At 41.7% G+C, this 27,720-nt stretch overlaps 1 protein-coding gene and 1 long non-coding RNA gene across 2 annotated transcripts in view; one reads left to right on the forward strand and one right to left on the reverse strand.

Moving 5' to 3' along the window:
• Positions 1-27,547, forward strand: LOC115347895. The gene is made up of 2 exons (XR_003925684.2): positions 1-409; positions 26,866-27,547. It is a non-coding gene; the product is annotated as an uncharacterized LOC115347895 (long non-coding RNA).
• The window catches only part of FHL5 (four and a half LIM domains 5), a 32,159-nt gene continuing 29,394 nt past the window's right edge, over positions 24,956-27,720 (reverse strand). Inside the window, 1 exon segment of the mRNA XM_030029575.2 lies at positions 24,956-27,076. Coding sequence (XP_029885435.1) covers positions 26,925-27,076 — 152 coding nt within the window. The 3' untranslated portion in view covers positions 24,956-26,924.

The following is a 27,720-nucleotide window of genomic DNA, read 5'->3' on the forward strand; positions in this document are numbered from 1 at the left end:
TAGTAATGTTTGGCACCTTTGTTAGTTATTCCAGCAAGCTCTCTTACACTACGTCCCTGGGAGATTTGTCAGTTCAGGAAGACTGAGAACAATGAGCCTGCCTTGGATCTGGAGATAGACCTCATTAGTTTTGAGGATTAGACACAATACCTAGCACAGACACGGGTAATCAGCATACCAGCGTGGAGAGGCATCCCAGGATGCTTTTAATGAGGCTACCCAGCCTGGATATTGGGTTGCTCTTCAAAGATCCGACTCCAAAGAGAGCCGGGTGTAAGGCTGGTGGGTGACCCCACGGAAACTGCCATCCTAATAACAGCTGTTCGTGTTTAAGACTAGACTAAGCCAGCTCAAAGGCTTCGACAGCTTTGGGGGAGTTGCATTGCTATTCAGAGGACCACAAAAAAACGTAAGTACCAAAGGTTTCTTTTTGCTACCAAATTAAGTCTTTGAACCATTTTTGCTCTGAGAAGTGCAACTTCCAGAGGACTTAAATGGGAGCAGCTCTTTGCAGGTGTTGGTCCTTTCCTTTTGTCTTTTCACTGTCAACTAAATTGTCAGTGTTTCTCTGCTGTTCTGGGAGGGATGAGAAAGAAGTGGCATGCAGCACTGTCATTGTTCTCCATTTTCCTGCCCGGCTTGTGGTGTAGATTTTTTTCTTAATAACCAAATCTTTGGCTGATTCAGTGAGAATATCAGGTATTTTACAAAAGATAAGGCATGTTCCAGTTTCTCTGTGCTGTAGAGAAACATGTCCCCAACTTGAATCAAACTGCTGGAGACTTTGAAAGCTGGATACTAACAAAAGCTACAGTAGTAACAAAAAAGATCTTTTCAGTTCTTGCTGTTGTTTTTAATTTTTTTTAATCTCATGACTGAGGTCTTACAATTTTGGACTCTTTGCCATTGGCCATACTCCCTAATTTTATATTTTTTAAAGTTTCCTGGCAAGTTGACAGGAAGATCAGGGAGGGAAAAGGGATTTTGAAACCTCTGCTGTCAGAGTCGGCTGCACTTCACTCCTTCCACCAAAAAATGTCACTCCCTTTTAATATTTTTTATGTGTGTACATAGACCAGCCTGGAGTCCTAGTAAATCTCTTGAGAGTGCTGTATTTATAATAATTGCACTATAACTCTGAATTAATTAACACTGCACATGTGAAAAGGTGAGAATCTGTGAATCACAAATGACAATTTGCAAATAGATTTTTTCTTCTTGAGAAGCATGTGCTCAATGAGTAGGAAAGTTACAAGTTTGGTAAAACTTTGATTGCTTTGGGTTTCTCCATGAAGGGCCAAACCAAAGGCTTAGGGAGCAGTTGAACTGAAACCAGAGATTTCAGGTAGGGTTTACATTCCTTCTCAAGTGTGGTTAATGGTAACTGTGTGCATAGGGAACTGCTTTTAAGAATGTACATTAGCAGTGAGCTGACGATTATAAACTTTGTCAGGAACCATGACAACCCCTAAGATTTCAGAAATGCAAAACTGACTTCAACTTGGACCGGTCCACTTGGATCTCTCTATTTTGGATCTGTTTTATGTTGTGCTGGCCTTTTTCTCATGCACATTTGCTCATAAGGGGTAGTCAGTCAGGGGATTAATTCAAGTAAGAACTTATGAAGTCTAATTTAAATGATTTTGGTTGTTTGGGTTTTTTTTCTCTTGCAATGATATGCTCCATGATATAGCTGTCCGATGAACAAAAGGGTGTTAGTACTGGTAAAAGGAAAAAAGACAGGAATGTGGGGTTGGCCCTTCTGGTGGGGCAGCACAGACTTTAAAGTCAAGTTACACAGGACACCATAAAGGAAAATGATTGATGAATAGGGACTATTAGGAAGGAAACTAAGAGGTCACATAGAAGAAGCTTTCTTCACTTGATGAGGATGATCAAGACATTGCATGGGAAATTAGTTATATAAAGAGTTGTAGAATGAATTGTATCTTATTAGCTATGTAAGGGAGCAGAGGGAGTTAGAGAAATGTTTTATCAGATAAAGCACTGGGGAGTGGACTATAGTCCTGACTGCTCCCAATCATCATTTCTTAACCTGGGAGTTGCTAGAAACACCTCCTGCCTTCCTAGGCAATACTTACAAATTGAGGTGGAAAAGGTTTCTTGACCGACTGAAAGGAAGTAGTGTCTCGGAAGAAGTTGATCAAGTCCCACTGAATGCTTCAAAGTAGTGAAGAAGCTGACATGTTCAAGCTGAACAGCTTTATTTTGTATGGTATAGGTTTTGGATGCCCCTTGCGAAGTGAGTATCCATTTGTTTTGATGAGGGCATACTCCTGCAGAAAGGGGTGGTAAATCAATTCAGACCAAAGCATCTTGCTGAGGTGGATATGGGCTTATGGTGTTCTAGAAAACTGGGTGAACTTCCATCAATTTGGTGGGCCTTGTCAGTTAGTTTGCAAATTTTAGGTTAAAAATCCTTGCCAGAAGACATTTAAGCCTGAAAACTCGTACCAAACTGGAAGAAGAAGAATTGTGCTTTTGCAAATATTAGATGTCTAACAATTTTACAAATATCAAATCAAATATGCTGTGTAGGTATCCAAATTACAGAGTGCTCAGTGCTCCAGTCAGGATCCTCTGATGTGCTTTATGCGGACTGAGAGCAGTCTCAGAGGGTAAGCAGCACAGGGTGAACAAGGGCAGAGATAAACATCCAATATCTAAAACTCAGACACATTTGCACCTCTCCCCTCTGCTCCCCATGCTTTTCATGTTTTCACCTGAACAAGTACCTGTGTTTAAAACTGGCACTGTTTACAGTTTTGGACTCCTTTTTATCTTTAACCTGGTTATATTAGAAAGCTTTTCCTTTCAGCATTTGCTTTCTGAAGTTGCAAAAGTTGAACAGATGTTGTCTTTTTTCCTTCTTTAAAAACACTTGCCAATTACCTGCACATCTGCGTCCCCATACTGCCTATTACCAGAGCCTGCTTTCATCCCGGCAATCAACAGAGTCCAATGTAGCCCAAGGTAGAACACTTGCCTGTGAAGAAACCTCATTTACTCTCCAGAAAATGTGCAATAAATGCTAAGACTGTAACTAAGATGCACTTGGAATGCTGTTCAGAAAATATTTTTGTTAATAGTTTACTGATTTCATTAATGAAGATTTCCTGCTTAACTGCCTTCCTTGTGCTGGTATTATGATGGAGAGAGTCACATCATCTTGCTGATCTGGCTGGAAATAAACTTCTTTTTAAAAATCAGTCAGTTGATGTGTCTTTACTGCAGAACTGCATTACTTTACTGTCAGGAGCGAGGAGACAGTGAGAACAAAAGGCCCAAATGGGAAGGGGAGAAGGCAACATAAACAACTCATAAAACTGCCCTTCACACTCTTTAAACACTGCCTTTGGCACCGTCTGTCTGTATGTAGCAACCAGTTTGTAACAAAAGCTATTTATTATAGTACTCGTAATTTGTTTTTACCCACAAATGGTGTAAAAAAGGCTGTACTCTGTGCAGCTCTGTTAACTGTAGCTATATCTCATAATCTGAAGGGGAGGAAAAAAGAAGAGGGTTTGGTACACATTCAAGAAGTGAAAGACCTGCTACGGAAGAGCACTGTGGTTAGAGACATCTAAAAAGCCATGTCATGTCTTGACTAAGCAACACCAGTGTGTCCTGTGTTTCAGGAAAAGGCCTAACGTGGTACAGGTCAGGTGCCTCTGCCTGCGCCCAAGCTGAGTGATGAGTGTGAGATATCTGACTTGAGTACCTGGATGCCCTTCTGGCAGAGATGGAAGTGCAAGAAGAAAGGGGAAGGGGAGGGTGGGAAGAAAGATGATGCACGTGGCTGGATGTCGTCCTGACATGGGGCTGGGTACGGCCATGCCTAGAGGGTTCACTCAAACTGAGAAGTTTAGGGTGCTGCCTGAATCCGCTCATTTAGGTAGAACTGCTCAGGTCCACTGGGTGGTTTGGTGACTGTGCTAAGCAGAGCCATCTCAACAGAAATGATTGCAAAGGAGGAGGGAGGGAATTAAGGGAGGGATATCATCTGCCTAAATTTGGTGCCCAACTTGTTTCATTTCAGGTGCCTAGTGGTGCAGTCCTCCTAGGGCACATGCATAAGATCCACAAGTTATTGATGAAGGAGACCTCTTGAAGTTCTCCAGAGGCCAGCCAGGGACCTACAAATAATACTGGTGATTGCAACCTTAGATTGCCAACAAGAACTTGCTGTAAATTAATGTAAATTTTAGATCTGTTCTAATGTATGTTTGTTCCCAAGACCAAAAAAAACCCTGAAGTGTGGGGAGGTAGAACTCCATAATCAGACACAGCTACTAAGCATCCAATCATTCACAACACTGAACTCTAAAGCCAATGTACCTTTTACAAACTATTTAAACTATTAAACAAACTGTTTAAAACAGAAACCCAGTTTGGCAACTGAATGCTTCACATGCACTAAAATCAGCTAGCTATGAATTTTCTTAACACCTCTTTGGAAGATGGGTTGTGTATGGCTTGGAGAGCATTGCAAGAAGATGCAGGAGAAATGAGGGATGGTCAGTTATGGAAAGTTATAGGAAGCTTAAGAACAGGTGGGAGCAATTAAGCTGAGGCTGGAGGAAGATGTAGGAGGAGGGACAGAGAACTATTACGGATACTCAGAGCTGTCAAGGCTTTAGGTTGAACAAATTTAGCTGAAAGTATTTAGTATAGTCTGCTGCATTTGGTATAACTGAACTGGATTATTCTTCAATTTGTCTGAACTTTTTAGGAAGCCCATATAATCTGGAAGGGTGTGCATTTGTTCAGTAGAGCTGAATAAGGTACAAAATGGGTTATTTGACTGAAATGAGGTTTTATGTTCCACTTAGGCCTTTCCCTAGAAAGGTGGTGACAGCAAAAGCCTCATTTTGTTACCCAGACTAATAGTGTTTGGATAGGGTGGAAATGTGCAGGAATGATATTATGCCAGAATTAGAATCCAGTTAAGAAACTGGGTAAACACTTACTGGCAGGAACAAATGTTCTCATATACAAAAGGACATGAAGAATTATTTTTCATTTTAGTTCAGATGTATTTGAAATACATTTTTATTATTGCATTTTGTTGCACCTTTAATTAGGAGCTTTATAGTAGAACCCCTGTACTTAAAGTAGGAGAAATGTCATTGTAGGTTAAAAGGTACAGCTCTCTGAATAAGTAAGTGGCTTGAAATGGGTTTTCATTAATTGTAATGTGAACTGAACATCAGTTGCCTCTGTAAGTCTTGCCTGAAGCTTGGTTATCCTTGTCTTACACATTTTCTCCTTGAGTATATTAAACTTTTTTTTTTAATTTTCAGGCAATAGTTGCCATTTTTCAATTGTTGTTATTTTCCTATTGTTACCATTACCTGTTTTTCTGTTTTGTTTTGTGTTGTTTCCCCACATGCCAGAAAAGCTTTAATTATATCAGACTCTGAAGGGGAAAAACATGGACCTCAGATTTTATGATAAATATACTACTGCACTGCCAACAGTTTGTTTCTTCTCTTAATCTTTCTTCTTTTCCCCTTAATTAGAATGTCAGGTCTCTAGATGACAAATTGTGAGTTGGTCCTGTTGGCTCTAGAAAAGGTCTTTTCCACTGTATTAGCAATAAACTGGCAGACTTCAGTTAGAGCGTGCTCCATTGCCTGCTTTAGATCTTTTCTGCTTTTCTTCCCAGGCATCTGGGCTATTGGCTTAATGAGAGAGACACTGGACTTACTGTCCTAGTAATCACAGGATTAATCACAGGATTAACCACAGGAGACTTTAAAATTTATTTTAGTGATGATGTAGTTTAGCCTTTCCTTTAGAGAATACTCACAGCCACTGAGAATCCATTTTTCTCATCCACTTTTTCAATATATTGCTTTATTTTGGCTAAGTTTATGTACTTCTTAGTGTTAGTTCCATTGTTTACCAGGCCTCAGGTGTTTATTTCTCTGCAGTTTTACATGGGATATAGTGATGGCTCCAAGCTGTGATTTAAGAAATGTGATCCAACCAGACAATGGGATTTTTCTTTTGCTTTAGTAAATACATGCATTTGTTTACTCAGTACCACATAAACTGCATCCAAGCAAAACTTAATTAGATGCTCTGCCAGGAAAAAACTATGAGAAGAGGGGAAGGGATAGCAGCTGGTTCTGTCAGCTGTTGCAGTCCTCAGACCTACAAAGGTAAGAGAAGGGTGACTGGCTTATTTCCACCAAGAGAGTGAATAGGTGAACAAGCATGGATCTTTCACGCAGGTTATCTTATCTAATGAGACAGGAGGGAAGACAAGCTTATTTGGTGGTAAGTCAACTTGAAACTCATGTGCTGGGTCTAAATTCTTTGCAATTTTGTTATATCAACAGATTTCTGACCACAGAATTTCTCCTATGTCAAGGACATTTAATTTAAAAAAGAAAAAATTCTTAACACAAATATATTTACTAAATAGGTTTTTATGGGGTTTTCTGGTCGTTGTTGTTGTTGCTCATGCACTCCTAAAATACATTGTATTCTGGGGTGCCCAAGTCTTGATCCTTCTATTTTACATATTTTTACTATATTTAGATCTTGCTGACTTTGTTTGAAAGAGCTGTTTGTGTTGCAAACCTCCCCTTCCTCTCCTCCCCCAACACTCACAATGGCAGCTGCTACTTTGACTTGCTTTTTCCATGGGTACACATTGTTGCTGCCATCCCCTGCATGGAAAGCTGTCATTTGGTTCTTGGTATGTGGTACCTGATCAGGTCTGTGATGTTGTGTATAAGCCGGAGCATCACCGGCTGAGAGCCAACTGTGCTTTGTCGCAAAGGCAATTTGTCACATGTGAAATACTCCAACTTTCTGTCCCATCCCAATTTACCATTATCTTGCACATGAGTATTCTTTATTTGCCACCTAAAGGAATTAGGTTGTGTGCTGAGATTGTTTCAGCCAGTTCTTCCAGCACAGTAGAAAGAAAATAGCTAAACTGCTTTCTCCTTTTTTTTTTTTTTTAAATTACTCCAGAATGAGCATTAAATTCAAGACACCAGTAAGTGCTGTTCAGTAATGAGAAAACAAGTGGTTAAAACTACGTCAGCTCTGGTGCAGTGGTGTAAATACAGTATTGACACACTGGGCTAGTGTAGAAGATCAGCCTCTGAGGCTGGCATAGCTGCAAAGCAAACGTCGCCTATTGACAGACTGGCTGTCACTGAGATTGCCCTGAGGATGACATCTGACAACATTCAATGCAAACATGCTACAGTGGTCCAAAATGGATTTACTTTACAGCTTGCCCCATTCTTCAGTCAATCCTACTGTATTTCCATCCCATTTTGGTTGTCACAAGCAGCCTCTCGACTGATGTTTAAGCCTTTGGTAATGAATTGTTTTCTCCCATGTGTTTGTGCAACTGACTCATCCTACAGTGAGGTTTTATGTGACTCTGCAATGTGACAAATATGTTAATGTATGCAGAACAATGCTTCCAGTCCTGGCAGACATTTGCTCTGTCCATAATGCCAATAAGGACAAATTCTTGCATGCTATAAAGTACTCCGATATGACTATAATGCTACAGCTCACTGAACTTGCTTTAAGTTGACTCTCTGCCTACTGATCAGATTATCAAAACTCAAAGAACTGCTCCCTTTGCCTTTCTGTAGCAGTAATTTAAGAAAGTAAAATATCATTAAGTTCAATGAGGTGTGATTAACGCTCAAACATACAGAAGGGAGAAGTCCATAAAAATGTGATCTTGCACTTAGTTATTATGTCTCACGGGTATTTATGTGGTTTGGAGAAAATGATTAGGGAGGTGGAAACTGGACTTCTTTCAGCTTTACTGAAAAAATATCTAGCTGACATCCCACTTAGCAGCCAAATACTGTATTCACATATAGTGGCAGCATAACAGTTGCTGAGATTTTCTATTTATGGCCATATGCATTTATAATGCCAAGCATAATTTATATCCTTGCATTTTGCATATTTAAGAGAAAATTAAGTTGACAAAGCCTGTGAACAAAACCTCAATCATACTGTGTTTCTATGTTGGTAGAATAGCTCTTGAGGAGACAGAATGTTCCCAGAAGATGCTAAAACAAACATGCAAACAGAACTCTAAATTAGGACCAAGGCAAGAGTTCAAGTGCTTTATTTTCTTTCTGAGACAGGCAGCTTAACTGTTTGCTTCAAAGATACAGATCAAATAAATCCAGAAAGTTACATTGCCTTGCTGAATCACTGTCTGAAAGGTTATTCTAAATACATTGGAATACAAGCTTGAGGTCCCATTCAGGGTAAGATTTTCACTGTACAGATAAAAGACAAGGCTAACCCTTATACATCAGTAGAAATAAACGAGAAAAGTTTAAACGTGTCCATAAGGAAATGTCCTTTCTATGAGGAAAGAAATGTCCATATTAATGGGCACCAAATAGCATAGCTTCAGCTTTATCAATGGTGTTAAGGAAATTTTTATTATTAAAGGGTGCAAGTATGGTTTTAGATGATGTTAAGTGTGTTCGCTTTGCAGCAGCAGCTCTTGAAAACGCAGTAACTCTACATTGCGCATGCGTATATATGTATGCATGCAAGTATTTTGGAGACAAGAGACTGTAGATTAAGTTCAGCACGGAAGCAGTTTTCATGGTCTGGTTTAGGGGTGAGAGGTAGACTAGCATTTTTAACCCTGTGAGTTTAAATGTATGTTTGAACTGAACGGCACCTGACAAGCTTCACAAACATATATAGGAGAAAAAGATTTAAAAAAAAATGGGAAAGTAATGCATCAGCCTGCAGGGTCTAATACCATCTATAAAAGAGGGTCATAAGACAGCTGCTAGCACATTCACACTTCTTGTGTATGACCAAAAGCATATGTACAATGATTAATCTGGGTCAGAGTCAGGCTGTCTGGCAAACTGAGCACACAGTTGGGGTGGGGTGACCACACAGAAGCCATTTCTCAAAACCTGGGCGTTGTGCACAGCTTGTTGAGGGTCATGTACTCCTGCCTTTCTCAATGGATTCTCATGAAAGAATCAGCCCCAAGCTGACCAAATTAAATGTCTATGGTGGGCTGCCTCTGCGATGTATCTGGAATGAGCTACTGGAGGAAATGATTAATCCTGTCTGTAAGCAGAATGTTATGTAACATGCATTAATTTGTCAAAGCTTTCCTACAGTAACGTGAGTTTGGGGCACAGTAGGGGACATAACAAGAAGGTTCTGGAGAACATTGCAGTCTGGGTGGAAGGTGGCTACGGTCAGTGTTGGTGCTTCTTCCAGCAAAAACCACTGATGCTCCCAGATCACAGCATGGTCTCTTAGAACAAATCTCTCTACTCTGTCCAGGATGCTTTCAGCTTAGCTGTGGTAACCACAAGCAGAAAGAGGGACATTCAAGTGCAGGGGCAATAATAGCTTCAAACCCAAAACCTCATCTGTCAATGCTTTCACACAGAACTTCTGTGTAAAAAACATCTGTTGTAGTCTGGGACAAATGAAAGGCAAACTAAACATTTTCCCCCTATTTTAAAATGAAAATAAATATTACCAGGATATTACAATTAATATGATGAATTCTTGTTGATGTTTGGATGAATACTCTACAGAAAATAATCCTAGGTCTTGTACTTTCTTTTTAGGAACATATACAGTAACCCTTGTATATTTATAAGTAAAGATTTACTAAAAAGTTTTGAAACTTCTTAAGGATTAGATTAATGGTGTACTGCCACCATCAGTACTGTGACAGCATGTTTGTCTTGGTCTGGCTGACCAAAAGAGGTGAAGTAATTCTTCCCTTCCCTTTCACCTACTATTCTGGTAAATCCTAAATCAACAAATGGGGGAGAAGAGAAGAGCTTAACTGGACATCTAATCTAACAGGTTGGGTTTTTTTCTGAGTCTCAGTAGCTTTTAAGATTATACAAACTCTGAGATGAAGCAATCTAAGCTCTGACCACTTTGTGCTGCCAATTCTGAGCATGTAAAGTCCTTTGTACTTGAACTGTGTTACTACTTACATGGCTATTGCCACTTTTCAGAAAAGAGAAAGAAAAAGGAAACTTGTCTAGTAGGAGGAGAAGGAGAAGGAAAAGAAAGGAGCTACAATTTCATTGGTCTTGAAATAGCTGTTGGTGCAGCAGCATCCCCTGCCATCTGCGGATGCAGGTGTAGCTGAGTGTCCCTGACCACTTCTGTTGGGAGTGAGCTCTGCTCTGCTCTGCTCTCCTCTCCATGGCAAACTCTGCTGTAGGGAGAGCTTAATGTATTTTCTTCTTTTAGATGGATTTGAGGGAACGTTGGTAGGAAGCAGGGATGAGTTTTGTGGATTTTTTTCCTTTTCTTTTTGAAAGAATGAGATAATTACATGCAATCATTATTTGTTTTGTACCTAGGAAATGTCTTTTCCAATCAATATTTTGGGCTTGGGTTGCAGGTCTCTATCCCATTGTTACTTCTGAAACACTTTCTTCCATCCTTTCTCCCTTAGCCTATTCATTCCATTATGTGATACTACCATTTTTCTCTTTGTGTAGAGGGAAGGGGTTGAAGTTTTTCCATGCTGTTTCGAGCATCTTCCTTTCTAGTGACTACACTCATGCTCCAACGTAGGCCTCTTCCAGACCTTGGGCTTCCTCCTCCGCTCAGCCAAACGAAGCAAGGCACAGCTCTCCAGAGCAGCAGGAATCTCTCGCTCCACCACACAGATGTAGGAGTGCTATCTCACTGTGCAAAGATCTCCTCAATGCCATAGCAAGTGTGGGTAGAGGTTGGTCAGGGTCACAGACTGCTGTCTCTGTGCACTACTGAGTTACTTCATAGCTGATGAATCGCAGGATGACTCTTGTTTTTGTTTATTTCAGAGTTGTTAAGTGCGTTCAATGCAGTAAGTCAGCCACGAAAATCTTCCCCCTGCCCCTCGACTTGCTTAAAAACTCTGTTTAGAAAAGATAAATACTTCCCCCCGCAACACCTTTTAGGATACATTCCTCTGAGGAGCAGGGTTAGAAAAAAAAAGCTCTTGCAACAGGTTGGAATGTGTTAGCAATATCATAATTTCAAAGGAAAAGAAATAATTTTTATGAAGTGTATTGGTTTTGCTGTGGGCATGATTTACAGTTACATATGGACAAATATATCGTTGCAAATTCTGCTGGCACTTCTAGATTATTGGCTAAATAGTTGTGCTGCACAGTGGTGTAAGACCCAAAAGTAAAACAATAACCTCCCCCAAATCCTTACAAGTTTTATACAGCATTGTAACCTCTATCCAACAGTTTTATATTAAATGAGATTTCACCTTTTGTACTCTTCTTAGCCAGGCAAGGAGAGCTTATACGAAGTAATTTATGCTCCCAGTATGTGGTGAATAGGGAAGTCTTCCACTGGAGTTCTCTTTGTCTTAGTGCAGCTTGCTGACTACACCTTAGCAGGTTGTCAGGAAGTACAGGCTTTTTAGAAAATAATGTAACATAACTGTATCTAATCTGGGAAGTTTCATAACTGGTTGTAATTTAAAACTTTCGAAATGACTGGAGTCGAGAGGTTAGGTATAAGGGCTAATTACAGTAGTGTCATGAATATTATCTAGGAGAATATAACAGCGTTATCATTGGGTGGAAGAAATTTTAAACTTACCAGTCATTTGAGTTGGGGTGCATGTCCTGTTACCATGTTGCGTGTCTTTTTTTCTTTTTTATCCTCTTGGAGGCATGATTAAAGTTCACGTGAGGTTTTTAGTAGGAGAACTTGAACTCCTTTGCAGTTGCTACTCCTATAATGTTGTACACTTTTCTGCACTTAGAATTAATTAATTAATTGCACGTTTGTGACTGCTTCAGAACAACCATGAAATTGTCGGTAACGAATACATCACCATTGTGTTTCATGTGGTTTCCCTCAGCCCCTGTGGTATGACATACACCCCCCTTTCCCTCAAAGGGGTGCTGTGGGGATCACATGATTGTTAACAGACGCAGAGGCTGTGCTGGTTGGAAGGGCTCTCCAGAAGTTGTCCAGTCCAACACCCTGCTCAGAGTGGGGCCAGGTAGATTAGGTTGCTCAGGGCCATGTCCAGTTGGGCTCTGAGCACCTGCAGGGATGGAGACTCCACAGCCTCTCGGGGGAAGCCTGTGCTGGGGTTTGACCACCCTCATGGTAAACAAACAAACTAACAAAATTCCTATACGGACCCTGAGTTTCTCTCATTGCAACACGCTCGCTGCCTCTGATCCTGTCACTGTGCACTCTGAGTCCGGCTCAGTCTCCTGTACACCCTCCCTTTAGGTGGTCGTGGGCAGCAGTGAGGTCTCCTGGCTGTCCCTTTGCCAGGCTGAACCAGCCCAGCTCCCCCAGCCTCTCCTCAGTACAAGCGCTCCAGCTCCTGACTTGCTGGCCCTCTGCCTGCTGAACTCGCTCCAGGTTAGCAAGGTCTCTCCTGTACTGGGAAGTCCAAAACTGGACACAGTACTCTGGATGCAGTATCACCAGTGCTGAAGAGAGAGAAAACATCACATCCTTGACCTGCTAGTAATAGTCTTCCTAATGCAGGCCAAGATGTGCTTGGCCTCCTTCCCTGGCTCATGTCCAGCTTGTTGTCCACCAGGACCCCCAGGTCTTTTTCTACAAAGCCACAGTCTGGACTCCAACCTGTAGTGGTGCCTGGGGTTGTTCTGGCCTATTCTGCATTTCCCATTGCTAAATTTCATGAAGTTGCTGTTGGCCCATTTCTCCAGCCCATATAGGCTCTCTGAATGGCAACTCAGCCCTCTGGCATATGAGCTACTACTCCCTACGATTTGGTATGGTCCACAGCTCACTGGGGGTACGTTCTCTCCTGTTACCTAGGTCATTAGCAAAGTTAAGCAATACCAGTTCTAGTAAGTGTCTCAAAATGTGTCTACATGGTTAAGAGAACTGTATTTTTCTGTTTTGTCTTATTCCTACTGTGCTTCTAAAGGTTTTGTTTTTGTTTATGTTGCTTGCTGAGGTTTTTATGAAGGTACGCCTTCTGTTTGACCATAGAGTAAAGAATTGCAGCTACATGCCCATTTTCCTCCTCTTCCCAACTGCCCATGACTATGAATATGTCAATCAATTTATTTAGCTGCTATCCTGTACCTTTAAAATGTGGTTGATGTTTCCAAAGCCCTGTGAAGTGCTGTACTGAAAAACTGCCAAATATTAAATAAAGATTTGTGCTTCTGGAATTTAAAAATAAAAACCTAATGTCTCAGATATGAAAAAAAGGAAAAGCCCAGTTAAAGAATTTTGTTTATGAACATAACTCCAATTCTAAATGCATCTTTGTCAGAAAAGCCTCCATCTCTCTTGTGATGGTCCTAATAGAGCATTCTCTCTCCCATCCCAGATGTTAAACTGATTCATGAGCATTTGCTCCTGATGATCTTCAAAAACAAGCCCAGGCTAGCTAGACAGTACTGACAAGCCTAATGTAGACTTCCCTTGACCTTGAGTAGTTGTCATGACGTGGCCACAAGTCTGCAGCTTGTGAGGACAGCCTCAAACTGTATTTTTTCCTGCCCAAGCAGAACACACAAGCAGAGCTTAGGTGTGCTGACAGACTGTCAGTAAGGGCTCAGTCTCAAAGAGGAGATGTACTCCTAGTCAATATTAGCAGGAGCTTACCTCCATGCAAAGCAGGAGTGCCTGGCTCAGGATGGTTTTATATTTGATTTTGGCACTAAAGATAGTGAATGTTACTTGCCAAGTAATATTGGTATCTATGATGAATTATTGGCTTGCATGACAATTGGTAGGGAAATGAGAAAAATATTGTCGTTTTTCTTCTTCACACAATGATGTCATGCAGAAAACCTTCAGGTAACTAGCAATGTCCTGAGATTATAGATGGTCTTGGGGTGATAGACTTTCTCTGACAGGCTGTCCATCAAGTAACATGTAGCAACACTAAGCAGCTCTGTTTCAAGAGAGATGACTTTCAACCCCAGAAATGTAGAAATGGCGAAAGTGTGTCACATTGAATACTTCTTGTTTCCAAGAAGTGGCACGTGTTTTCTGATGAACTTATTGATGAACTTAATGAGAGTTAGCTGCAGTTGTCTGGATTTAAATGATGGGCTCTACGAAGAGCCCTTTGTGAGAGGTACCATAGCTGACCTGACTGACACGTGAACACCAGATTCCTGTGGTAGGAGAGAAAACTGCTGCACTGTAGGTGATGTTTAACAAACTCTAATAGGTCATCCTTTCAACAGCTTTCTTTAGTGAGTTTTGACTTTGTAAAGGATAATGGCAAATGACCTGCATTTCTGCTTCTTCATGCTGAAAGGTGAGTTTCTGGTCATTCCTGAGGGCTGATGCGAAGAGCGTAAAAGCCACTTGCTCTGTTTTCCATTAAACCTGTCGGAGCTGCCACCTCTCTTTCGTGACCTGACAAAACAGGGTTTTGAGTTCACTGGAGAATGCACTCTGGAAGGCTTGTTCAGCACCAGCTTGCTGTGCAGGACAGCGGCGGGCTGCTGTGCGAGCTTTGTATGACCAGGTCGAGGTGGGTGTGCTTGTCTCTGAGCCATCTCATGCGGCTGACGCACGCTGTGTGGCAGGCTGCACCTGCAACTTCGGTGGTAGATAATTTATCATAGACTCATTTGAACACAATAGAGGATGGATTGCGACCTGGTGGGTTGAAATTAGTCTTGCTTGCTTAGCTGTCCCGCTAACTTTCACGCTTCTCTGTGTGCTGTGTAACTGCAGAGATGCCGTGCAAACTGCTTGCATCCTGACGAGCCATACTTGCATGTAGTGAGGTAAGACAGGCTTATTGCTGTCTGGCTGAGATCTTCTGTATGTGAACGAAGAAGCCAGTTCTAAATTGTGCGGGTTCAAAACCAACTCTCCTGACTTTTTCCACATCACTGAGGACTGAGTTTGTAACTGTGAGTGTGGCCACAAGGTAGGGTAGCCAACCCCTCTTTAAAATTTTGTCCCATTTCTGCTGGGCACAGGACTAAAAAAACCTGAAGGACTTGCTTTCCGTAGATCCACTGGAACAAAGAAAACTCCCTTCTTTGTTTATGAAGGCTATGGGACGTGTGAGAAATAAATGCGCACACACAGTTACCTATCTCTCCAGTTAACAAGATAAGGAAATCTGTGTGGTAACACAAAATGTTTTCATCAAGTGAAAATAATCTTAGCTAGGCTGGATTATAATGATAGGCATCTACACAAACTCTACTATATGTGGCCTAAGTGATGCAAATATTAAGTATGCTGAAAATATATCAGTGATTTATAGGGAAAAATGCATTTAAAATTGGTACAGCACTTTATTGCGTTAACTTGTCACCCAGGGACTGTTGTGACAATACAATAGACAATAAAATGAAATATAGGATATTTATATAGGATAAAGGACTTTGCTTTTTAGATATTTATTTCATTTTTTCCTGGCCAAAGATTAGTCCTTTTAATACCTGACTGATTCATGTGGCAAGTCTTTAGATTTAACATCAACTTTCCATGACTAAAGTGCTACATCATTTTAATATAAGGAAGTTTTGCTGTTAATACTGATTGATGCATTACTGTTATTTTCCTATATTTCATTTGCTCCCGTTCACTTTTCTGTTACTATGCTTGTCACTCTTAGAACATGGTCTGCATGTTTAATATTTGATATTCAGAGGAATTACATGTATGCTTTTGGTTTGGTACTTACAAGGATTATTCTGATAAATGAAGCTGGAGCTAGCTACAACAGACCTATTTATTTTCTGACTCATTCTGTTAGTTATTATGGGTTTATTTTTCCGTTAATACACCCTTCTTTCGTTGCTTACACCATACCCTTGTATTTGGGAAGTTTTCATACAGCTGTTGCTAGTTATATGTACCTTAGTACCCACCAGGGGTATTGTTAAGGACAGTCTATTTCTATTTTATCCAATCATACAACACAGTAAGAGTAATCCTTCTTAACCCAGCAGCTCCTCCCGGAACAGATGGATTGAGAGTTATTCTTGACAGTTTCCATTCTATGTAATTTTAAAATTCCCATCTGGCCATATAGAACGAGAAGCAGAAAGTAGGTATGTTTGAAAGGTTTCCCCCTTGCCTGATAAAATGTATGAATTGTCACCTCCAGAGTGCCTGTGGGAACATGGTGCAAAAGGAGATCTCAGGTCGTTTGATCAGAGGTAGACCACAACAAACTTCCACCCCTATCAAGGGACCCACCGCCCCTTGGCTTGTCATTGTCCCAGCCTCTGGGTGTCCAGCAGCATCTCTGCAAACCCACTTCTCTATTGCTCCTCAGGAGAGAGACGGTTCCCATCAGGGCCAGTGTTTGAAATTATAATGTTATTATAATATCTATGAATAAGCTAAATTTCTTGCTTCCCATGTTTACTGTTCTGAGAAAATAATGTGAATTGCTCAGAATATTACAGCCAATATTACTGATTAATAACTTTGACTGTGTACCACCATGCTGAAACTGGTTCTACATTGTTTTTGGAGGGGATCTCTCAGCTGAATCTGTACCATGATGTCCATAGTGCAGTCTTGAGAGGAGAGAAGCTAACAATGCCCTTCCCCTATTGTACGAATGTCTGCAGAAGCAGCCTTTCCTCTGGAAAAGTTGCATCCCAACAAATCCTCTCTTGGGTCTGGTTGATATAGTCACACAGTGACTGTTGTTATCTGCTGCAGCTGGAAGTGGATCCTCCAGATTTCCCAGCTGAGCAACATGACTATGTATGATAGAGGTCTTCTCACATGTTTGAACCAATGAATTTTTAAATATACTATGTAATATGAAAATTTCTTCAGCAAGAAATGTGGCACTTGATTCCAGAAGGGACAAATAACCAGTGCTCAGGATAGGACACTTTCTTGAGGAAGTTTAAATCCTTAATCCAAATTGGATAAAGAGAGTTGACACCAGGTTTTTCACATTCCTGGTGACCACGCTCACTGCTGAGCTCTCACGTCTGGAAGTGTGGTAATGCACAAATGTCTTTCTGTCAAGACTGTATTTGCTTGAAGTAGTTGGTAGAGTGCTTAAGTATCTTGATAGAGCTTTCACAGCTTTGAATCCCAGAGAAAGACATGTTCCTTTCTTGCCATTAATAAATTGGAAGTGAATGGTGTGACTTAGCCTATAACCTTCCAGCAACCTTCCAGCTGTATTTAATTTTGGATAATTGAAACACTCTGCCACTCAGTCCAATGGCTGCTGTGAATCCTGATTTTTCATCATGCAGCCTCTCTGTGCCTCCTGAAAGGAAGCCTATTGTGATTCCTTGGGACAGTGAGGTCCTTGCAATTTAGGTAGTGCAACAATTTAGGTAGTGCAACACAGACTTTGTAAACCTAGATAAGGTGGCTAGAAACAAACATTGGTGTCTGGGGTATGGTTTTTCATCACATCCATTGCAGATGGCAGACTATTTAGCAGTTTTTACCATTGCACCAACTGTCTGTTGGATATCATGCTTGAAAGAAAAGCATGTGCTGTTCTGCTGGATGGTATATTCTTGCTTTAGGCAGTAAAAAAGAGGTGTAAGACAGTAAGGTGCCTACCAGCTACCTTCCCTTGGTGCGAGTTCTGTTTGGTACAGAGCGCAAACTCCAGCTTGCTGAATGCTCCCACTGTAAGCCAGTAAGTGTGAAGGGCAGAACAGGGATGTGACTTTGCTTCCTTCCTACCATGAAACAACAGCAATTATTTCTGTACCAGGAATGCAGCAGACTGCCTAAGCCTCCAGGCAAAAGGGAAGCCAGGCAGGACTCCTGTTAAGCCTAAATTCCTCTTTAATAGTTGTGGCAGGTCTAAGTTACTCTTGTTTAACTATTAGACTGTAGTTGCAGCTGAATTTCCACCCTTCGCCATTGCTTTTCGTCACAGAATGACTTTAATTTCAGTAATGAGAACCAATTAGGTGCCCATAAAGAGTGGTATCACAGCCTTATGTTCTGACTGAGTCTTTTCTCTGTAGTCAACAGCCCTGCGGTTGCTTTCTGATGGGAAATATCTGTCTTCCAGAAACAGCTCTGTGGAAATCAGTGGGGGTCGCTTAGGGGGAAGGGCAGCTGAGTCCAGTGCACCTCCCACCTCTGTGCCTGACAGCGGCACGTCGACAGAAGGAGCAGACGAGTGTTAATAAATCCAGAAATAAGTATCACTGCATTTCCGAGGCAGTGCACTCTAAATGTATAGCGAGCCTGAGTCCACGGGGCACATCCCTGCCTCAGAAGTCAGGGAAACTTGATTGGATTCATGTAACTGTAAGGTTTTATGAAGTTTTGTAGTTGGTATCAGGTTTGCACCGAGGTGGCCGCACGCCAGGAGGCTGCCATGCCGTGCCGTGCCGTGCCGTGCCATGCCATGCCGTGCCGTGCCGTGCCGTGCCGTGCCGTGTAATGGGGGCTGGCAGGAAGGGCTGCTCGGGCACCATGGCCAGCCCTCTGCTCCCTCCTTGGCATGGGCAGAGGGCAGAAATCCTGCTAAAGCCCTCTCTTGAAAAGCCTTGTGGGCTTTGGCGGGTTACCAAAAATATTAAGCGAAAATAAAAGTGACTAATCCTGGCTAATTTGGGTTAGACTTTTCAGAGCTTGTCTCTGATCCCGGTGAGGAAACACTGGAATTAGAGCTGCCTCTGCGGCACCCTTACCTCTCCTGCGTAGCACGGACTTTAAGCAAAACAGCCCATAATGATTATTTTCCCAGGGAACCCCTTCCCCATCGTTTGTGCAGCGTGGATCATGCTCTCACAGCGAGCACTGCCCCACATTTGGGACTCTCAGCACTGCTCGCTATGCGGCTCCATGCTGAAAGGTATTCTGAAGCAGAATTGGGAGCTTTACTCAGAGGTTGGCCTCATCAGGTTGGTCACCAGCAGTCTGCTATGGCAGTGCTTTAGATGGATCAATTTTCACAATTATCTAACTTGATTCCTCCAAGATGTGGAGTTATCTCTGTTTTACAGCTGAGGAACTGAAACATGTACCCAACCTAAAATGCTTACAAGTGGTTGTCACTGAGCACGCAGTATCTGGACCACACATTTGCCCTGTGGGAAATGTGTCTGCAGTTCTTTAATGCAGAAGAGATGTAATTGGGACAAGTGGATTTTTGTGGGGATGACAGGAGACATCTCCATGAGAGAAAGTTTTCCTTTTTGTTGTCAATTAGGTTCCTAGGCCCAATCACGTGAAGCACCTAAACTCCTCAAAGAAAAGGTTCAGGGTTCTTTAGTATAGGGCAAACATTTTATTTTTTCCTGTGTTTTGTTTTGTGAAATGTAAGATGGTTTTGACTGAAATCTTCTGGGGATGAAAAGGAAAAAGGGGAAGAGGAAAGCAGGAGCTGGCCTGAGAAAGTTTGGCACAGAGCTCAGCTCAAAGCATTTAAATAGAAGATCTCGGTAACCAATAACAGATATTCCTCCCCCCCCCCCCCCCCCCCCCCCCCCCAATCAGTCAGGGTGGATTTACTTTCCAATAAGTTAAGAGTTAAGATTACAATAAGGATTTTGTAGCAATTAAAAAAGAATCACACTAACAAGGAATAAGATGGCTATTGTGAGAAAGCCAGGAAATTCCAGAGTTAAAGGTTAAAGAAATCCAAATGTTTCAAAACATTGGAATGTGACGTTAGGGTCACCCAACTTGTCACTTCTCCAAGGCCATATGAGAACAGACTGGCCCCCAACAGGAGACTGGTGTCCCAGGCTTGGTTCTCAGTCACAGGCTCACAAAGTACATGCTAGGCTACCATTTCTGTTACAGACTTGTTATCAATTTTTCTATTATTTGAGGTAAGTCCTATTCCTCATATTAGCAGCCTTTTATGGCCATCTGCTTTCATAGCCAGAAATTTCTACTCAGATTGCTGTCCTTCCAATGAAAATGTTTGACTAAGGGCTTGATTTGCTTTTTTTATAAGTAAGGAGCTTGTTCTCAAGAAATAAGTAGTCCATTTTTTATTTTCCTTTGGGAAACAAGAACAACAAAAGATGTAATTCAGCAGAACTGGATAAACTGTTTACATTATTTTGCACTGTGGGGTTTTTTTTTTTTTTTTTTTTTTTTAAATCCAGGAAAGCTGTGCTCAGATGGAAGATTTTATTTATTTGATAATTAGTCTAGCAAAAGCTAATCCAAAGTCTAAGGTGAAGACAGAGATGGTCCAATGAGGATCTTCATCCAGGAACAATGTGGATATGGCTACCTGAGGTATGTCTTCGCTATAAAAGTACTCCAAGCTGAGCACTGGGGTTCAAATGTGAGCAACTATCTGAGGCTGTTTGGATTTCATTACCTTCATCTGGTCCAATCCTCTATTTAATGTCACCCAGGAGATTCCTGAGGCTTGGCCATTGTGCCAGACCGAGGTCCTTTTGCAGAGAACTGCTTTCCTGGTCACAAGTGGAAATTAGGGGAATGCACCTGAGGACGATTAGGACGTGAGGTGTTGGGCAAGAGCTAACAAGTAACTTGGGAGAGCTCTGAGATACCAGAATGAAACATCTGAAACCCCAAAAACTTACTCAATTGTTTCTTGATTTTGCTAGGTATGTTTCTGCTTGACTCAGTTCCTCAAACCTCTGAGGCCATGCTCCTTTGCTTGCTCTGTAAGTGATCTTGTCTGAGTATTTTGGCGGTCACCTTCCTATCTGTGCCCAAGCTACAGGCAGGAGCTAAGTGTTTCTTTGTTGTTTTAATGAGATTCGTTCTCAAAGCCTTACACAGACTATGCATGAAAGGGACTCGTGGCTCCCATTTTTCAGAGATGTGGTGGTAGTGTAGCTTCTTGTATGCAGTAACTTAGTAATTCAGTCAGTGCTAACAAAAATCTGCAGTGAATCAGGTGAGCACCTACAGTCTTGAATATCTTACTCAAGAGGACAGTAAAAAATGTACACTAGAGGCACAAGTTGATAAAACCAGATATCGAATTGTATTGAAGACAGAGGCAAGGTTTATTAGCTTGGATGTAATGCTGTACAATGGTTGTTCTTCTGACACTGAATTGGTTTTCACTGAGAAAATCCAGGTTCTTATGCGCTATATTCGCTAGCCATTGTGCATGTCTTTGTGACTGTGCTGTAGAGATTCTCCTGTCTGGCCTCATCTTCAAGGAGCCCCAGTAAGGACTTGGGTGAAAAATGCAGGATGAAAGTCTACAGAAATGTTTAAATATACACTATTGGACAAAAGTTCTCCCTAACAAGCTAATAAAAGCTTAATGATCCAGGCCAAAGCTGGTATCTCTAGATCCTCCACTGCAGCCGTGTATTGCCAGTTGGTTACTACCCCTGTGTTACAACCCTGTGTGCAGCCATATCTGTCTTCCAAAGGTCTTAACTGTCCTCTTTTTGTATCAAAGTACTTGCACCTTGTACTTTTGAATATGATGAACTGAAACTTCTGTTTGGAAATAGTAGTCTATAACCATGCTAGATGCTTTGTATTTTGGTTTAAGTTGCCAGGTTTCCTGTGACTCAGTCCATTCAAGTTTTGGCAATTTGAGGGTGAACAAGCGTGCATGTTCACACACACATTTTCTTTGAGGTATTATTAACAAGAATGTAGAGGATTTATTGCAGCATTCCTGCTTGATTGGTAAACAAGTTTGTTCTGGCTATAGGCTTGAATTCCATCCAACTTTTTTGTTTACAGAAATGATCTCCCAGCTTCCACTTAGGCAGTCATTTCACATTATTTTCCTTCAGCTATTGGTATCTGTCATTGTATAAATGTCACTGTGTTTTCACTTGGCTTCCTAAAATACAATACACTGCTCTACATCCATTCTATTAAAACAAACGAGATTCATAAAAACTTTGACCAGGTGCTGAAATTACTGGTGAAGTCAGTGGGTTATAAACAGGTACCTCCCCTCTTGTGATGGGGCCTGTGAAGTGTTTGAAACCACAGGTCCAGAAGGCCTTGTAAAACCTTACCACTCCCCTCCTAATGCTCCTGTGATTACACTGGGCTACTCTTACCATGAGGAAAGCCTGGGACGATATCCACTTGTAGAGTACAAGAACCAGTTGAACTTGCATGTGCTGAGATACTGCAGAAAAACTACACTGTGACGTGACACCCACTTCACTGATATGGCCAGGCTATGTTCTAGCTCTTCCTCAGCCTAGACTCACAGATTTTCTTTCCAGAAAACTAGGGGACAAGGAGCGAGAATGGAGGATGTTTCTAGGTTTCATCCTAGACATAAGTCATGAGTCTAGAGCAGGTGCCTCCACCTGTGAAATGCAGGGAAGTGATCCTGAGTTCCAGTGTTACCGCTGCTCTGTGTTGCCTGCTACAACATCAACTGAAAACATGCCTGGATTTTAAAAGTAGTAGTCCAGGAAAAGGCTGATATCTTGCTCTCACTATATGAACTTGTCTCAGAGTGAAAAATGTGACATTCAGAAATATGGGTAGAGAAGGGTCACTTGGTAACAGTACTGCAGGGCTTGTCTTCGTATTCTAAGAATGTTATCTCTGGGAGTCCTCTGGCAATTAGGTGGTGGTCGAAGAACTTAAAGTTTAGCCTTAAGCACTGAGGGAGTGCGACTACTTCACTCTTCAGAAGTTAGTCCCAAATGGCAGTCTCCCTCCCAGTCTGCTGGGATAACTCTGAGTACAGCGGAGAGGTGATTAGGGCATTAGAGACATCACTGCACCTTAGAATAATTGAGCTTGACCATAACAAAAGAAGGTGATTACCTCAGAGCTAGGCAGCTAAGCCACAGGAAAGAACTAGATATATTTTAAAATAAAACAGTACAATGTTAAAGAAAAGCACATGATGTTAAAAAAAATTGACTTAAAAATAAATCTCTCAAACCTCCATCCTCTGAAGTTTATTAAAGAAAATTGAATTGCACTGGAGTCTATACCCTGATCATCCTGCAGTAAATCAAATGTTAGCAACAAAGACTGAAGCTGACCATCTGGTTCATTTTGCCCAATACCTTGCTATCCCAGGCAATCACGTTATATACACCATTTAACACACCGATCAAGCATCACTTTAAAACTGACCGCATAGCTGTTCCCCTCGTGGTTCTGGAAAGAGGCTCTCCTGGAGCATCACTGCTCAGGAACAGCAGCAGCAGCCTTCTAATTTCCGATTTCCAGTCCTGAGGAGTTTACTTGCCTTTGTTCTTGAACTAAATGTAGGCTCTTGGCTTACAGTAGACATCTAATCCCCTTCATGATCTCCAGTCCTCCACAGAGACACACTGTTCCTTCTTGCAGCCCTTCTCTGCACCTATTGAAGTTGGATTTCATCTACATAAGCATAGGTGACCCAAACTGTGCAGAGTTGTATTGGGTTTGCATGGCAAAGTTCTGGTAGCTGGGGGGGCTACAGGGGTGGCTTCTGTGAGAAGCTGCTAGAAGCTTCCCCCATGTCCAATGGAGCCAATGCCAGCCGGCTCCAAGATGGACCCACCACTGGCCAAGGCTGAGCCCATCAGTGATGGTGGTAGTGCCTCTGGGAGAACAGATTTAAGAAGGGGAAAAAAACCTGCAGCTGTGGCCGGGGTGGGGGGAGTGAGAATCTGTGGGAGCAGCAACCCCGCAGACCCCCAGGTCAGTGCAGAAGGAGGGGAGGAGGTGCTCCAGGCGCCGGAGCAGAGATTCCCCTGCAGCCCGTGGGGAAGACCATGGTGAGGCAGGCTGTCCCCCTGCAGCCCAGGGAGGTCCACGGGGGAGCAGATCTCCACCTGCAGCCCGGGGAGGACCCCACGCCGGAGCAGGGGGATGCCCAAAGGAGGCTGTGACCCCATGGGAAGGCCGCGCTGGAGCAGGCTCCTGGCAGGACCTGTGGCCCCGTGGAGAGAGGAGCCCACGCTGGAGCAGGTTTGCTGGCAGGACTTGTGACCCCGCGGGGGACCCACGCTGGAGCAGTCTGGGCCTGAAGGACTGCAGCCCGTGGGAGGGACCCACGCTGGAGCAGTTCATGGAGGACTGTCTCCCATGGGAGGGACCCCACGCTGGAGCAGGGGAAGAGTGAGGAGTCCTATCCCTAAGGAGGACGGAGCAGCAGAGACAACGTGTGATGAACTGACCCCAATCCCCACTCCTTGTCCCCCTGCACTGCTGGGCGGGAGGAGGTAGAAAATCGGGAGTGAAGTTAAGCCTGGGAAGAAGGAGAGGAGTGGGGGGTGGTGGGCGGGAGGTGTTTTTTAAGATTTGGTTTTATTTCTCATTACCCTACTCTGATTTGATTGGTAATAAATTAAACTAATTTTTCCACAAGTCAAGTCTGTTTTGCCTATGACGGTAATTGGTGAGTGATCTCTCCCTGTCCTTATCTCGACCCAGGAGCCTCTCGTTATATGTTCTCTCCCCTGTCCAGCTGACGACAGGAGTGATAGAGCAGCTTTGGTGGGCACCTGGTGTCCAGCCAGGGTCAACCCACCACAAGAGTATTACTGTATTTATGTTTAGGCATTGGTAGCTGGTGATAGAGTCTAGGAAATATCAATCTGATATTTAATATAACTTTTATTCAAACTGTTTATAGCAATCACATTTATTTCTTATTATTACTCTGAAGTGAAAATGCTCAGTTTCAGATTTGACTGTAGTGTATTTACTGCAGGAGAAATAAATAATTCAGTTGGTATTTCTAAAAATATAATTAGTTGATGAGTCAGAGAAGAATTTCATTTTCCCAAATGTTAAGGCTGGAAGATTGGGATTATCATCATCAGTGTGTCTGACCTGTGACTCTGTCATGTCTTAGGACTGCCTCGTAATTCTTGCGTCAGTTTGTAATTAAGCTGGAAGATTGCTCAGACAAGACTGAATAAAGGGCCCAAACCACATTCTTGCAATTTGCTGAATGTTATTTCACATAACACAAACAAAAGGTACACCCCACAGACAAGCCTGCATCTGGTGATTCATAATTTTCATTTAAAAATTTAAGACAATTAACATTGACTAATGCGCTAATTTCTGATAACTCATTTTTAGAGCATCATACATAACTGTGAACCGCTATATGTGTGTGTATACATATATTTAAGGCAATGAAACATATTTCTATTTATTGGAATCCAAGTCTTACAAAAAACCTGTATCAGCTATGTGAAATGTGAAAATAGAATAGGAAGCAGCTGGGATAAAATGAAAAGGCATAAAGTAATCAAACTCTAGACTGCAATAAAAGCTGCCATGAAAGAAGAAACTGAAAACCAAAAACGAACACCATGTAGAGCAAAAGATCAATATTTTATTGACTGGAAAACAGACCGCTATGTACTTGTTGGTCAGTCATTATCCATATTGATTTTATGCCACTGCAGTTCAGCTCTGGCTTAGCTATGCACACATATTCTTTTTTTTTTTTTCTTTTTTTTTTTTTTTTTTTCCACTTTTCTACCACAAGTAATGGCTGTCTTCAGTATGAATAAAGCCCACTGAAGTCAACCAAATAACTCTATGCACTTAAGGTCAGAGTCTAAAGGAGAATGTATGACTTACTTAAAGACCTGCGAGATGAAGACTACATAGTGCTGAGCAGTGCAGGATCTGACATTCTTAATATCACTGCACCATTCACAATGGCCCAGTACAGACACTGAAACGTGAATCAGGCCACTGTAACTTACAGTATGGAAGAAGGAAGAAGAGAAGTGCTTGTAACTCAGCTCTAGATGACCTTTAGTAATAGACACTTGAGTGCTGAAGCTCAGCAAGCAGCTATAACCTTCTCAAAGCCAGCAACCTAGAAACTAACACCTTGTGCTAAAAGCGAGGACTGACTAGCTTGCAATATTACCAATTCTTGACATAATATTGGCAAATGCATGTGGCACATGGCAAAATGATTTGGATATTGGTTCTGAAGAGCTTATAGCCTGCTATAGACAAGCAGGTATTTACATGAAAAGGGATAGACTGTGAATAAAAGACCTAGCAGGGTGTAAATGCTAAGACCACTAACAGTGCTTTGATTGCTGGCAAACAGGTTTTGAGGGGAGGAAAAGTACAAGGTTAAAGGAACAAGTATGAGTTGGCTCTTGTGTCTACTAATAAAAATATATATATTATGTGTGTATTTGAAGGTCTAGTGAAGACAAAGGAGACAAGAGTCTTAAGGCATATTAGCTATGGGAAAGTGTACATCAGCACTATCCAATCTTGGGCAATCCTTACCTCTTACAGTAGTTCAAAATATGGGTTTATTTATGTTCTAAAGTGGTTATGCCTGAAAAATTAAGTAAAATTAACCAATTTGGGGAAAGGACCTGTCACTAAGTTTTTTGGGTGACTAAAGACTGTTTCTGAGGAGCAATCTCAGTAAGGAGAGGAAAATTACCCTTTTTCCTTTTATCTGGTCCTGGAATGGGCCTCTCTGACTCGGTGGCCCTCTGTGTAAAAGTATCCCCTCCTCCCACTTTCTGCCTGTTTTGTCAGCAGCTTTTTTTGCCCAAAGTATGGAGGGAGTTGATATTTACAAGTTGTCCTCATCAATATTATGCTCCAATAGAAAAATGCACATGCCCAGCTTTCCACACCAACGTCTGCATCTGTGAAACAGTGCTGATGCCTCATCATTAGTCATATGCCATATAGACTTTTCACAATCATCTGCCTTGGTTCATGGGAGACGAAATGTAAATTTTTAAGCTTCTAACAGCAGAGTGCACTGTGTTACAAGGAGAAACACACTGCAGTTAGATTTAAAATATATACAAATCTTTTCTGCATTATTTTCTTAACCAGTATGGGGCTGTTTAAATTTCTTTTATAAGCAGTTGAGAGCTATGATAGAATTAAACTGCTGTTGGAAAGTTACTTGAATGACTAAATAACTGTTATACCTTTTATATGGTTTTCTTACTGCAGAGTAATGAAGTACATCGTTACAGAGCGAGAATAATGCAGCTGTACAGCTCCCCACAGAACTATAAAGCAGAGCCACATTCATGACAAAGGACATCATCCTGCCGAGTGAGGAATCCCTGGCCCACCAGCGAGACAGAGCATTTTGCGCATTTAAAGCACTCCCCATGCCACTGGCGCTCTTCAAATGAGATAAATTTGGCACCTCCGAGAGCTGAAAGAGATTATGAGAAAGAAGGTGTGAATCCAATATTTCTGGACATGGTTCCGAAACACTACAGATTGTCTTCTGATGTGTGATCAGGTTGTCATTCATATAGCAAAAACCCAAATGAATAGAAATCCATAGTCTGAAATATCTTTTGTTGGCTGAATTGAAAAAAAATTTATCATTAAATACAGTGAGAAATATTATAAGCAAAGCCACAAGTCACTTGCTTGTTTTCATATCCCGTTATGAACTCTGAACAGAATGGGTTTATCAGAATGCCCATGCAGGTTTGCTGATCTTCCCAACAAACTCTCATGAAAATTGTTCGCAATGTGTTGATACATATAGTTTCTATAGAACGCCGAGTGAAACTTAATTGTTTCCACCTAAGTTTCTTCAAGATGGAGTCTTTTGAAAATTACCAGATCATGGAGTTCCTAGCATGAGTATTTGAAATAAAGTATTGGGTTCTTTTGTTTGGTTTGGAGTTTTTTGATTTGTTTTGGTTTTTTTTTTGGTAAAACCATGCCCATTTGATTGGGTATTCATAATTTTCTTTGTCCACTTACACATGCAGCATGCACCTGTAACAATCAGGCAGTACTTTTCAACAGCTGAGTCCACACATAATAGAATTACAATGCAGA

This window comes from Aquila chrysaetos, chromosome 2, assembly GCF_900496995.4.
Source record: "Aquila chrysaetos chrysaetos chromosome 2, bAquChr1.4, whole genome shotgun sequence".
In the NCBI taxonomy this organism is placed as follows: domain Eukaryota; kingdom Metazoa; phylum Chordata; class Aves; order Accipitriformes; family Accipitridae; genus Aquila; species Aquila chrysaetos.